At 45.5% G+C, this 14,321-nt stretch overlaps 1 protein-coding gene across 1 annotated transcript; it reads left to right on the plus strand.

The window, feature by feature from the left end:
• Positions 1 to 11,565: 11,565 nt before the first annotated feature.
• On the plus strand, positions 11,566 to 12,543 carry LOC309450379 (uncharacterized protein; the record flags this gene model as incomplete). Its single annotated transcript, XM_082073214.1, has 1 exon — positions 11,566 to 12,543. The coding sequence occupies one exon, from the start codon at positions 11,566 to 11,568 to the stop codon at positions 12,541 to 12,543; it is 978 nt and encodes a 325-aa protein (XP_081929340.1).
• Positions 12,544 to 14,321: the final 1,778 nt, after the last annotated feature.

The raw sequence follows: 14,321 nt of genomic DNA on the forward strand, positions 1-14,321 counted from the left end.
ATATAAAGCTCACAAAACTTGGTGTCCTGGTGTTTTTCCACCATTATCCTCCTCCATATCTTTAGCATCATTCCCAAGCCCACCTTTATTAACAAGAGCTGCTTTTCCCAGCTTGAAAACAGCTTCCTCCCTTCCCATTGCATTTCAAATCTCAGCTCTTCAGTCCCTACATCTTGTGCATCTGCCAGATAAAGCCAGGTTCTGGATTTGGAAAAGCTGTCCGGGGCTGAAGGTGGCACCAGCATCTCTCTTTAATCCCAGCCCTCGGCTCTGAAACAACTGGCCCTGAGGCTCAGACCCTCACGGGAACATTTCAAAGGAGGTGAAAGCAGAGATTCATCTTCTTAATATGTACATGGCTGCTGAGTACAAATGCAGAGGCTACACCTAGGAAGTCCAAAAATCACTGATCACCAGAAACAAGAGGAAGGACTACATCATACTTAGCCTTCTTTCTGACCTGTTCTAAATAGAGAATATGGGATTAGACAGATACTTTGTGCAAGGTAACTCTATCTTCTTTGAAGATCCCAGAAAAAGTCCATATTGCCCACACAAAGTACTGGCTGATGCAAAATAAAATTTGGTCTGTGTGGCATTGACTCCCATTGCGAACGCTGGTCCTGTAAACACCGCTCACATCTGGGAAACAGGAGACAGATTGCAAAAGAAAGATGTTCCCAGTTCCTACACAGGTTCAAGCTAATGTCTTAGCAGGAAAGTTCAGAGCTTCCTCATAGATGCAGAAAAAAAAGGAATATCAAATGGAAAGGTGGCTGTAAAAACCAACAACTGCATTTCCCATTGCACTAGATTCATCCCCAGGTTCTCCCCCAGTATCCGTAAGCACAGAGCCAGATTGCTGCAAGGATTTGTGCCTCTGTGGGGTGAGAGCAGTATTGTGTGTAATGCTCTAGACATTTAATTAACAAAGAGTTTGCACTGAATCTTTGAAATGAACTAGAAGCTTATTATTAGCACTTGTTTTATTATTACTGTTAATTAAAGTAACAAGGAACATCATTCCCATATGCAAGGTATGTGATTGCAAGCATAAGGGATGAATGCCAGGGTCAGAGACGCACAGCTCTGACTTTGCATGAAGGTTTCACACGGTGCTACCAGTGGTCATCGTTCCCCCCAGACACCCACATACCCCCCGCCAGTGCCAAACCCACCTTGTGCCAAAGGGGAGGTTGAAACCAAGCCAGACTGGAGGCTCCAGCCCAAGTTTGAGTCTGACTGAACGCATTAGAGGGAAGGAGAGATAAAATCTCCTATCTCAATTCTTTCTAAGCAGTCCAAGTCCTCACCTACGCTCTAAGCTGAAGTGCTGCAGGTTGTGTCATTCATTTAAGGAAAGACTTAGGAAGAGTCTGAGGAATGGAGACAGCAGATCTGTCCCCAGCTGGAGTGTTGTTATCTCAGCACACACCCTGGGAAGTGAAGCAGATTGCCCAAATTCAGCAGGAAATCATCCCCCCTTCCCCCCGCCACGAAGCCCACAGCAGCAATGACGCCTGTGCAAGGGCAACCTCCGCAGAGGACGTTTTCTGGACAGTGCCTCAAGAGAGGCAGGAGAAGAACGGGTGAGAAACAGACCAAAAAAGCATGATAAAGTATTTACAGGTTCATTCTGTACATTGTGATACTGAATCACTGATGTGAATGGACCTGTTTGAGGGATCCCAGTGAGTCAGTGGAGCATCACCCAAAATCACTTGTGCCTGATGTCTAATCCACAATGCCAGCCTGGTGTTGACACATTCTTGCCTTTTATATGACCAGAAAATGTAATTGCTGGGTTAGATGGGCACGACCTGTATAGAGACACAGAAAGGAAGACTGAAATTCATACACGATTCATGGGAAAATCCAGACTCAGAAGCATCTGCCTTTACCGCGCTATGCTGTTTTGTTTGTTTTCCTTGAGCTACAGTCCTGTCTAACGTGTGTTTCCGTAAGAGCTGCAGAGGTGCCATGGCTGGTACTGAAAGCCAGGCAGCAATACTGGTGCTCTGTCACGGTTAGTCGTCCAAATATCGTCTTCAATATTACCGTGGAATTCAAGGTCTTACTCTGTAGTAGGCACACAGCCCATCTTCTCACAACCTCAACTGGTAAAAATGTCCAGAAAGAAAACTAAAGACATGTTTCTATATAAAACGCTGGGAGAAAAATTAGGAGTACATAAAAGAAGGATGGAGGAAAAGAGGAGGAAAAAGAGCTACATCTCCTGGAGTGTGAGCAGGACTTAGGATGGAAGGTTGGCCTTTAACCATTCTGCTCTGGGGTTTGATATCACTGCCATCGACAACACAGCACAGAACTAAACTGAAACAGCATTTATAACAAGAATAAAAGGAATCCTTGGCAAGCAGGTTGAAGTTTTCAATGAAGGATACCTTTGTGCCAATGCTGAATCTCTTACTAGAATATCGGGTACCATTGGGCAATTCAGCTAGAGTATTCCTTCCCGAAACACAACCTGCATGAGTTAGCATTAGTAATCATTTTTCTTTCACATGGAGGTGTGATCACGTTTAGCTCTTGGTCCATGTGACATCCTGGCACAGCTTGAGGAATCAGTTCTTCTGAATTACAGACATCTCTCCCACTTGATACTTGTTGTCCGTGACCAAATCCATTAGTTTCTTCGATACTGGTGTCACATTGCATGAAATACCTTCCAATCTTTTTCATAGGGAGGTGAGGAATTAGAGTGCTATTAATAACCTAAGGGACAATTACAATGCTAAAAGAACAGTGCATCAAAGGGAAAATGTCGGAAGCTGAATACAGCAGACAGAAATGGGCTGGGATATGTAATTAGGTTACACTGGCCAACAGATGTCTCATGTCCCAGATAACCCTTTGGAAGAGTATAAAAGGTTTCTCATCCCAGTTGCCTTCATTCACTTCTCTGCTCCTACACACATTCATCCCTGTTGCTGAAGAGGTAAGTCAAGTCATTTTATTTCTCTTTATTTTGTTCATGAAACAAACTGCTTTCCTACAAGCTTTTGTAGAGTTGGACTATGATACTCAGTCCTTACTTCTGGGCCTTGGTCACACATATGAGCTGTTTCATTAAGGCAAATGAAAAGCGGGATATAGTCTTGGCAGCCAGAGGCTCAAACCAAACCAAATAACAGAGAGACTGGAAAATACAGAGAGAGGACAGTTAGAGGACTTTCTGGAAAAGAGGCTTCAAAGTTTTTGAGCAGAAGGCACTGGAGGGTCTGGGGCTGCATAGGAGCGATGGGTGTTGTGAGTCGTTTTCCTCCAAGAAGCCAACTGCATCTGTAAAAGGTCATGTTTTCAGTGGGTGATAGAAATCCTCTCCCAGTACCTAGGCAGCATTGAAATAAATTTCTTACCCTAAAGAACTAAAAAGTAGGAAGAAAATGGGGAATTCCAGAATGAATTGTGGAATGCAGGTATGCTCATGTACCTTGGTGATGCTGTACTAGCGTGATGGTCTCTCTTCCCTACAGCTTTGCCGGTACTCCAGAAAGATGTGCTCCCGCGGGTCTTGCCACAGCCGTGAAACCTCCTGCCACGAATCCCAGCCTTCCTGCCTTGGATCCTGGTTGTCCTGCCATAGATCCCGGTCCTCCTGCCATGACTCAGGGTCCGCCTGCCATGGATCCCCATCTTCCTGCCATGACTCGGGGTCCACCTGCCACTACACCATCCAGAGGCAGCCTGTGCAGAAGTACAGCTACGTGCAGCCCTATTGCCCCCCGGTGCAGACCTATTACCCCCCAGCTCCCTACTGCCCCCAGTACACCAAGAACATCTGCAACCTGCCACCAACATACCCCAAGTACTAACAGCAGGATCCAGCCCTGGGACCCAGACCTACCGGCTCGCTCCTCCCGTGGATGCTCTCAATGCCTAAAGCTTGAATCACTGGTTCTCTTTTCCCATTTCTGGTCTGTGTGAATCCTCAAATACCTCTTATGTGATTAGAATTTTCTTCAAAATATAAATCTGATCTGTTTAAATTTATTTAGCATGCAAGACCAAGCTTGTGTTCTTTTCCAAAAGGCTGAGAATTATTTCTGCTGATAGTGGCTTACATATGATGTGTCAGCCTCTGAAACATGCAAATGAGACAATAAAATTTCATTTCCAAAAACAGAAAAAGTTTATGATTTGTTTATTCTTTGACCTCTTTACTCGGGAATTATCTTTACCTCTGATTTCTTAGTCACAGCTCCTCATTCTTTTCTTCTCAAACTTACCACAAAATGCTCACATCCTGAAATTTCAAAGTGAACAAAAGGCGGCCATTCCAGATACATTTCTATGGCAGATTAACACATTTATGGACAACATACAGGAGCTCATCTATACCATATTTAGCCCAGGACTGTCTTTCACAGTTCCCTGCTGCAGCAGCACCTCACACTTCATTTGTCAGTCTGATCCAGAATCACGAAATTCCAAGGTGTCTGAAAAATGCAAATGGGCACCTAGAGGACTTCTAAACCCTCCTTCTCTCACTGAACTCCAGATTATCCTTTTCAATGAAAACTGCAGGCATTTAAAAATAAATGCTAAATGTCTCTCTATTTTTTACAACCTAAGACTGTTCTTATCTGCCCAGTCGCCAGCCCATCTGGCTGAGACATCTGTTCTGGAACAGGATCGCTCACTTCCCTCTGCCAGCGCCTGTTTCTCTGCACCAGAGTCACAAAGAGCTCAACAGCCGGGGTCAAATTAAACAACTTACGTAGTGTGTCTCAAAAAGGGTGAGATGAATGCACTTTGCACGACAGAGAACTGACACAAGGGCCTTCTCAATAGCGTGAAGACCATCCCCATAGGGTTAGCTGCCTTCTTGTAACTCAGTAAGCAACTCTCTGACCTTCCTGCTGTCACTGCATCAGGACTGACCACGGGATGCTCCCAGGGAGTTCCTGAAGCGTCTGCCTGGATAAAAGTCACAGGAAAGGAACAATTACCTGTTTCATTGTCCTAAAGTAAAGTCCTACATCACTGTGAGATAAACTTGGTGGTAAATAGTGAAACACTGGAACAAGCAAAAAATTACACAACTGCTTAATTAAGGCAGGAGCCCAAGGCGATTTGTGATCTGAAAACAGAATGTCAGTGGGTGATAGTTTCTGAGCACAAATCCTTCCTGTTTAGGGTTTGAAATCCTCTTCTTCCAGGAGGAATGTAAACAAAATATCATTGCACAAGGGAAAAGCAGCTGATGGTTGGTGGACTCACAAAAGGAACAAAAATCTGGCATTGGAGATGTCCTTCTAACGTCACCTCCAGTGCTGAAGTGTCAGGGGCATTCGAGCTAGCCAACACAGCTTCCCTGCAAGGAGCATGCGTGTGCGCTGTGGCTGTTAATTACAGTCCCCTGTGTCACGACAAAAACATATCAATCAAAATGTGAGTCTGCCATAGAGACCAAGGGGCAGCGTGCAAATTGAGAGTCAACAATTTTGAACTGTGCGTTGATGCAATATTGGTTGCTCAATGGCAAATCACTTAATAACTCTAGGGTTAGGTTCATTTTTCATATGCAAATATGCAACTACCTTCAAAATTCCCTTATAAAGCAGATTGGGAAATCCATTGCCTATTAACATACTAAGGAAAATGTCATAATTGTTTTTCCTGACGATGTCAAACTGTGAATGCTAAAAACTAGACACAGAAGATAAATATGAACGTGACTAATTAATTGCCAGCATCGCCAAGAGGTGCATAATTTATCAGGTAACTCTTTGGAAGATATAAAAGTCCGCCATCCCCTGTTCCTCGTTCATTCAGCATCAGCTCTCAGTGCTCTTCGTCTTGCCTGATCCAACAGAGGGTAAGTTGGATTATGTTGATTTATCTACTACTGAACAGCAGGACCTCACAAAGGACTTATAGTTGACAACTTCTGCATTTAGATCTTGCTTGTGTCTTAGAATTTTCTTGTTCTTTGTGAGTGGGTTGTTGAACATGTAAGCTATGCGAAGGGTGCTCATGGTCTGCTCACAGCAAAGGGGACTTGGTGTGATTGAAATTGGAGTGATTGAAGACCAAATCTTCAAAGACACTATGTCTTTGGGACCCAGCAAAGAATTAATTCTCAAACTAGATGGTGATGGAGGGAAGATATCTCAGATAAATCAGTGTAGAGTTTTAGAAGTAAATTTTACCTTAAAAAGGCCAACAGCAGCATCTTGGTAGGGAAATTTTCATCAGAGCTGTACCATGGCAGAGTATCCCCCAAAAGACAAGGCAGTATTGCTTTCAAGGTCAAGATATCCCATACATTACAAAGCAGAAGAAAAAGAACTTTCCCAGATTGCTACAGAAAAAGAGACAAGGAAAATTCAGGAGATTACAGTATAGCAGCCATTAGAGCCTGATGGTCTCTCTCTTCCCTACAGCTTTGCTGACACTCCAGAAAGATGTGCTCCCGCAGGTCCTGCCACGACTACGAGTCCTCCTGCCGTGAATCCCGGTCTTCCTGCCTTGGATCCTGGTCCTCCTGCCTTGGATCCCGGTCCTCCTGCCATGACTCGGGGGCCTCCTGCAACTACACCGTCCAGAGCCAGCCTGTGCAGAAGTACAACTATGTGCAGCCCTATTACCCCCTGGTGCAGCCCTATTACCCCCCCGTGCAGCGCTACTGCCCCCCAGCTCCCTACTGCACCCAGTACCCCACCAACATCTGCAAGCTGCCACCAACGTACCCCAAGTACTGACAGCAGGATCCAGCCCTGGGACCCGGACCCACCGGCTTGCTCCTCCCTTGAGTGGATTGTCTCATCCTTGTTGAAATCCTGTGTCTCTGCCTCACTACCACTCTGGATGAAGCGTTCCTCTAATTATCATTCAAAGTGTCATTCTTTCTAATTATTCAGGAAATGTCCTTTCTAATTATTTAGTGTGTAATTACTGTTGGGAGTCTTTCTATGCCATGCACTTCTGCTTCAGACTCATCTGGGTGTGGGAAACAATAAATCTTACAGTTCATGAGACCCACATTGTCTTTCAATTCCTTTATTCACATTTTTGCTTTAGACATTTTTTTTTTCCTGGATTCTTCAGTCAAATTTCCTCATATTCTCTAAGTGCCCCAACAGTCAGTGCCAATAACAATTGCCACATTCATTTGGGGAGAAAACAAATGCATTAGTAGAGGAAAAATGTCTCAACTATGAAAAATCTATATGTATGTAAAGGGCTGAGCAGAACGGAACTCCCCCAGCTTACACCAGATGATGAGCTGGTCCACACAGTTTTGTCACACTGTTTTGAAAACAACAAGGTAGAAGACAGTTGAAAAGACAATTGAGAACGTGGCCTCAAGCGGTGCCAGGGGAGGTTTAGATCAGATATTAGGAAAAAGCTTTTGCTGAAGGGGTTGTGAAGCATTGGAACTGGCTGCCTGGGGAAGTGGTGCAGCCACCATGCCCAGAGGGGTTTAGGAGATGTGTAGATGAGGTCCTCAGGGACATGGTTTCATCACTGAAGGTTGGTCTTTCATTAGATACTCCCCAAAAAGTTCTGGAAGTGATGGATGACAACTCTTCAGAGACCATGCCTTCTTTAGCAGAAACTGAATTTGAAAGATTCAGAAACACTTTTTGAGCGGGTGTAAGCGGATGACAGCCCAGCTTTGGAAGGCTGTTGAGGAGGTGGAAGGAGTTTGGAGGAGCACTGGTCTGACACTCCAGGCCAAAGCGCGGAGGAACCGAGAACCGTCACACGAGCACCTGGTCCAGCACCGGGGCAGCCGCAGCCACCCTTGCGTTTGGACCCACAACTGAGGCACAAAACATCCCTAAAGAATCCATGCATCACTTCTACACAAAACTCACCACAAGCAATTACGGTGCCTCTAGCCTGAAGAAAAGCTGTAGCACACCCGCACTTTAGAGAAAGGGAAGAAGCGATTCTCATTAGCAGTTAGTGAATTAGTCTAATGGGCAACATTTTCCAAAACTGATGAGTTACAGGCTTCATTTTCTTACACTTCAAAGACTGAGCCAAACAGGATTAAAAATGCAACCTCAGTGCCCATCATTTCACCGCTAGAGACGGAACCCAAATTTGCTCAGACTTCCATTCAAATGCTCCCTTCCTCTGAACCCTTTGCTTTCCGGACACCTCTGCAGGTGACGTCAGGCAAAAAAGTATAAGAAATCAGTGAAGGGAAAGAGAAACCAAAGAACAGGAAAACTCAGCACACTCAGACCTTCCACAGAACTCCTCGCTACGCTGTTTTCTCTGACCTTAAGGACTAACTCGCCTTTGCTGCATGTGGAACAACCTGGCAGGGTCAGCCAGGTCATCTGGCAGGTCAAGGAATATGTGAAGAATCAGAAACATTTCCATTCTCACCACACCAGGGAGCCAAAGAGATCACACCAGACTTCCCAGCATTGTGCCATACCCATGGGGTGCAGCTGGCAATCCTGTTTTGGCTCCTGCGAGGAGCACATCGGGTTAATCCCTGTTCTAACCAAACCCCTGCACTGAGCTCAGCACATACAGAGGGGTTCAGAGCTACAGCTGCGGGCCCAGCCCACATGTTCCTGCTTTTACTGCAGACACAATCTTCAAAAACCGCTGCTCCGTTTGGAAAGAAAACAAAGCAAATCCTGCAAGGTTTGGAACGTGCCTTGAAACACCTTCAATTAATGAATTTCTGCAGCGTAAAATGAGACGAGGCTTCCCTGGCGTGATTCACCCATCCCAGGGCAGGGATGGGGAACGGGCTGGATGAACCGGGCACCGCAAACACCTACTAAATAACCAGTTGGTGTGTAAGTAATTGGAATTAGTTATTTACAGGTTACAGAGAAAATTGTCATTATAGAGGAACAACCTGCCAAAAAGGAAAAGTTGAAAACAACGCAGAGAGCAATTAATTACTCACCGACATTCAAGCTGCTGCGATTGCGGAAAGGTGGCTCATTTTCACATGGCCCTTGGCAGCTGCATTAAAAACACTTTTTCTTGCTCATTTTGCACTTCTCTGCAGTTGGGTGCTGAGTCACTAAGGACTTCAGTCCACAGGAGTGGCTTTGTCTTGAAGTATATACGTTCACTTTCTTCTGCTGCCCCAGGCCTCCAAATTTCTACTCAGTGATTAATCACAGTAGATTTTGTTTCCCCTTCCTTTCCCAAGTCCCACTTCTCCCAGCTGCCTATGGACCTGTCCCGTGTGGCTTTAGGCAGCTCTGATGTGCACATCCAGTTCTAGGAGCAGCAGTGGGTTTTGACTCAGAGGGACACTAGATGAAACTATGCACCAATTTCCTACAAAGTCACAGTGAAAACTGCCTCATTTTGACCAATGTCTCTTACTTTATCATGCTGCTCAGTGTCCCTCCTGTTTCTAATGTTGCAGACTCCTGTGGTTTCTCTGCAGGCTCAGAAATCCCCTCCTGGTTGCCATGAGCCTCCTTTATTTTCAGCTGAGATGCACATACTCAGCTGGTGTAAATCTGTATCACTAATTAGATGATAACATGCAGCTGTGACCTGGTTTGATTGGGTCATTAGCATGAAGCCAAACTCCATAGGAAATGAAGCCAAACTCCATAGGAAATGAAGCCTGTTTTAGCAGAGAGGAATATTGACCCTGGAAAGAGCTTTCCTGGAGAAGCGATGACTTCATGGTCTTTGTAGTTCTGCAAAGCAAGACTGGGTGGCTTTCTAAAAGCTGGGATGTAGCCAAATAAAAACAGCAGCTACCAAATGGAAACTGGGTGGAAATGGATGCTTTGTGGCACCAAAAGCCAAACATAAGGTTCCCAATGACTTATCCTGTCCTCAGCACCTGTGATCTGGATCGTACTGTATGACCAGAAACAGCCTGAACCGTCTCACCTTCTCCTCAGCAGAAATCAGGATGTGTCCAGTGGAGCTCTGTGCCGTCAAGGGGGCTGGTCAAGGGTCCCTTGGTGCTCTGCTCCCCAGACGTACAGACCCCCAGCAGCGGGACCATCCTCCTCCTCCGGGTGACCTCAGAAACAAAGCATTAATCAGGTCAGCTGTGGTCCTGGGTCCCGTGAATTCCGTCTGACCAGAGAGCGACAATTTGTCAAAAAGACGCAGTTTAATTTGAACTCCTGAAGATGATCAGTGCATCACGTCAGGCCTTCAGGCTTCCACGCAAAATAAATATTAACCCATTAATGAATAACTGCAACATGATCATTAACATCAGCACTAATGACCGCCAGTGGCTGACTGAGAACTGAGCGCGGAGTTATTCAAATAAAAACATCCTTAGGTGGATCTTTCATTACTCGAGGGCATATTACACTTTAAAAAATGGAATAGGAATTTTGCAGATCAAGTTATGCTAAACATAAACAGGATGCACAATTTCCAGACAAGTTTTATGTTTCGCTTTTACTTAAAGATGTCAAAAAGGAACTGGAAAAATATGGACTCTGACTTGACCCAAACCCTATTCCCAGTTTCCATGATGAATTTTCACAGTCCTCTGCATCTAAAATTCCTCATTTTGGCAAGGCCACGGGCACGTATTTTGCCATCCGAGGGTGGGATAACGCAACAAGGGATGAGACGTCAGGAGCTTTCTGTTCTATATTTGCTCTTCTGATGACCAGAGACCCAAAGAAGGCCATTGAGCTTCACCATTTCTGCATTCAAACACAAAACACAGGGCTACAGAATCACACTTGCAGGAATTCTGTTTAATAAAATCATATTGAAGAGCAACTGACATCCATAAGGCCTCTGCATTCCTTTGGAATCCACCACTCTTCAATCTTAATTATGATTTTTATGATAATTGAGCACTCGCTAGCTCTGAACAAGCCACCTAGCATGTCAATCCAACAGCGTTACCATATGCAAAACCATAGGAACACACCTGTTAAGGAGACCACAGGCATCACACGAGAATTAACTTGACATTAAAAAATTGTAAAAAATTTACTGAACAAATTGATAATTACACAAAATTAAGGGACTAGTCAAAAGCAATGAGACAAAAACTAAATAGATGAAGGCGTATTCAACAAGTAAGTATAGGCTTAGTGCGTAAATCACAAATTGCTGTGGGGTACCTCATTTCCGGCAGGACCATTTCGAGCTAAATAAAAGGTCTCCCTGTCCCTTTGCTCCTCACTCAACTGCACCTCTCAGTCAGCGCGGTAAGTGTGACCCATTAGCAGCGTCCCTTGGTTGCAATGGTTCTCATTTGGTTTTGATCAAGCAATTAGTCAAAACGTGTCTTTGTATCTGATCTACAGCTCGCTCTGAAACCCGGATTTTTCCAGCCTGTTGGTTTATTTTGAAAGACGGTTGGTAGAGAAAGAGCAAAGGCCTTGGGAGTTGAAAACAAACTCCTTGGCATGGAAATTCAGGGACTGATGTTCATGGATGAGTGGACCAAAGTTAGTTCCTAAGGTGGTCCAAAAGATGCACAAATATTACTGGGATACTGAGCTTGATTTCTGTAAAGATCTGTTTTTGCAACTCCAGACAAATAAATAGGAAGAGGTGTGTGATATGGCCACCACCTGCAGACCTAGGCAGCAGAATTTGTATGCCGAAATGAAACATGTAAGAACTCGGAAGGAGGCATTGTGTCTGAAAGTACATTGTGTTTCAGGTCTTCAGTGCTTCCAGCTCCAACCACACTACATCAACATGTGCTCCACCGGATGCTGCCCCATCGTGAAGAGCAAGACCGTGTGCTGCAGCCAGCCATGCCAGAGCGTCTGCTGCGACCCGTGCCAGAAGAAGACTGTCTGCTGCAGCCCATGCCAGCAGTCCATCTGCTGCGACCCATGCCAGCAGTCCTGCTGTGACCCGTGCCAGAAACGGTGCTGTGACCCGTGCCAGAAACAGTGCTGTGACCCGTGCCAGCAGTCCTGCTGTGACCCATGTCAGAAACAGTGCTGTGACCCATGCCAGCAGTCCTGCTGTGACCCATGTCAGAAACGGTGCTGTGACCCATGTCAGCAGTCCTGCTGTGACCCATGCCAGCAGTCCTGCTGTGACCCGTGCCAGAAACAATGCTGTGACCCGTGCCAGCAGTCCTGCTGTGACCCATGCCAGAAACAGTGCTGTGACCCATGTCAGCAGTCCTGCTGTGACCCGTGCCAGAAGACCTGCTGTGACCCATGTCAGCAATCCTGCTGTAACCCATGTCAGCAATCCTGCTGTAACCCATGCCAGCAGTCCTGTTGTGACCCATGCCAGCAATCCAGCTGTTGTGACCCATGCCAGCAGTCCTGCTGTGACCCGTGCCAGCAATCCAGCTGCTGTGACCCATGCCAGCAGTCCTGCTGTGACCCGTGCCAGCGGTCCGTCTGCTGTACCAAGGTGTGCCAGCAGTCCTGTTGCCTGCAACCTTGCTGCCGCTGTGGCTGCTGCCCCTGCTGCTGCTCTGGACGTCTGTCTTGCTGCTCCTACGTGGTGAAGAAACCCGTGGTGGTGTGTTGCAGCCCCGTGCAGTACTGCTCTCCACTGAGGAAGTGTTCCATACCGATCCAGCAGTGCTGCGACTCCATCAAGAAGTCTTGCTGAGCCAGCTCCAGGTGGCAACATCAGCTCTGCTGGCGCCCATCTCTGGCATGCAACAAGAGCAGGCACGAGGAGGTGAAAACCTGCTCATTCACTTCTGGTTCACGTGATGGCGGAGTAAATGTCTAGTGATTTTCTTCTTGTTTTCAAAATTCTTCTTTCTGTCCTTCAATTATCGAACATCTGCAATGCACTTGAATATTTTATCCACTGTGTAAGGCATGTATTAGATATTAGTGTGGCTGTTCATTCTCTTCTTGGTTATGGGACTTGGAATACCTTTGCAGTTAATGTGATCATTCTTCGTTTTCCTTCTTGACTTGTAGACAATAAAACCTAGCATTGAGCAAAACGCAAAATGTCTTGTGTTTGGTTGTTCTTACATTGTTTTGCCCAGGTGCATCCTCATTCTGGTCGTGTTTTCTATGCCTTCAGCCTCCTGGCTACCAAAGATCTTCCGTGGCACAGCAGAACATTGAGGAAAAAACTGCCCCAAAATGCTTCCCATTGGCATCAATTATGTCTTAAGACACCAGAGCAGAATGATCCTTTCTTGCACCCACTGACCATTTGCCCAAGTTAGCCCCTTTTTTACTATAAAACTAAATGGTTAAGGTAAACAACACTTGACGCAGTCTGGATGAAGCACGTGCAATTCCGCCAGCTGAAATCACAGCACTTCATAAAGAATATAGGAACATATGCTTGATACTGGAATAGGTATTTCAGTATGTATTGAGAGGAGTTCGCTGCTCACTGAACAGAAGGTACCATCTTCAAAATAAAATTTCAGAAAGCACTTTGGATCACTGAATTATTTTTATGTGAGCAGAGATTTTTCATATGCAGCATTCCTGGATTACCAGTGCTGGAATGAAACCCAGGCATTAGCATACAACTTAAGAGCTTCATTCCTAAAATAGCGTGTACATGAGTCAACAATATCCCTTCTACCTGGCTGGGACTTCCTTTAGCATTAAAATTCAGGACAGAGCTCTGAATTGCACGTCTCAAGAAAATGCCTTAAGCGCTATCTTGATTGCTTCCCTCAACCAAACCTTCAGAGCATACACAAAGTCTGCATTAGAATCATCTTCTCTACATACGTTAAACTCTCCTGCAAGATTATTCAGACTTTAGGAGGTTTTGGTTAACAGGTAAATCGGGTACAATACACAGGCAGAAGGATATTCTATACCATTCTATACCGTATCGGAAGCACAATTTGTTAAGGAAGTCTTGTGAATATTAGTTTCAGCGTATGCTGGAAAGGCTGCCAGGACCGGTTCCTCCCTGTTCACAAAGGTACTGCAGCCCTCAAATTCATGTAACCACCACGAAAGTTTACAAAGACATCATGACATGGCACAGCATGGCACAGCATGGCATGGCACAGCATGGCAAGGCACAGCATGACACACCATGGCACGGCACAGCATGGCACAGCATGGCATGGCACAGCATGGCAAGGCACAGCATGGCAAGGCTTGTAAAAGGTATTTACTGTAGAAGATGTTATTTCTGACCCAACTACACATTAAACGCCAGTATCTCCTCAAGGTTTAAGACCCTGATTGGCAACAGCCTTGCAGGGTTCACATCCATTTCTAACACAGGGATCATTTTTAGCCAATATGATGGCAATAAAGCCTGATAAAAAGGCGGCTAATGACTTATTCATTGGACAGCACAGCTGAGGTTTACACAAAGGGGCATTACTTCCTGCAGGCAGGTATCTGGCTATGATCTCATGACTGAAACAATCCTTCCCCAGGGACAAT

The sequence above is a fragment of the Streptopelia decaocto genome, assembly GCF_964273445.1.
Source record: "Streptopelia decaocto genome assembly, chromosome: 26".
Classification (NCBI taxonomy): Eukaryota; Metazoa; Chordata; class Aves; order Columbiformes; family Columbidae; genus Streptopelia; species Streptopelia decaocto.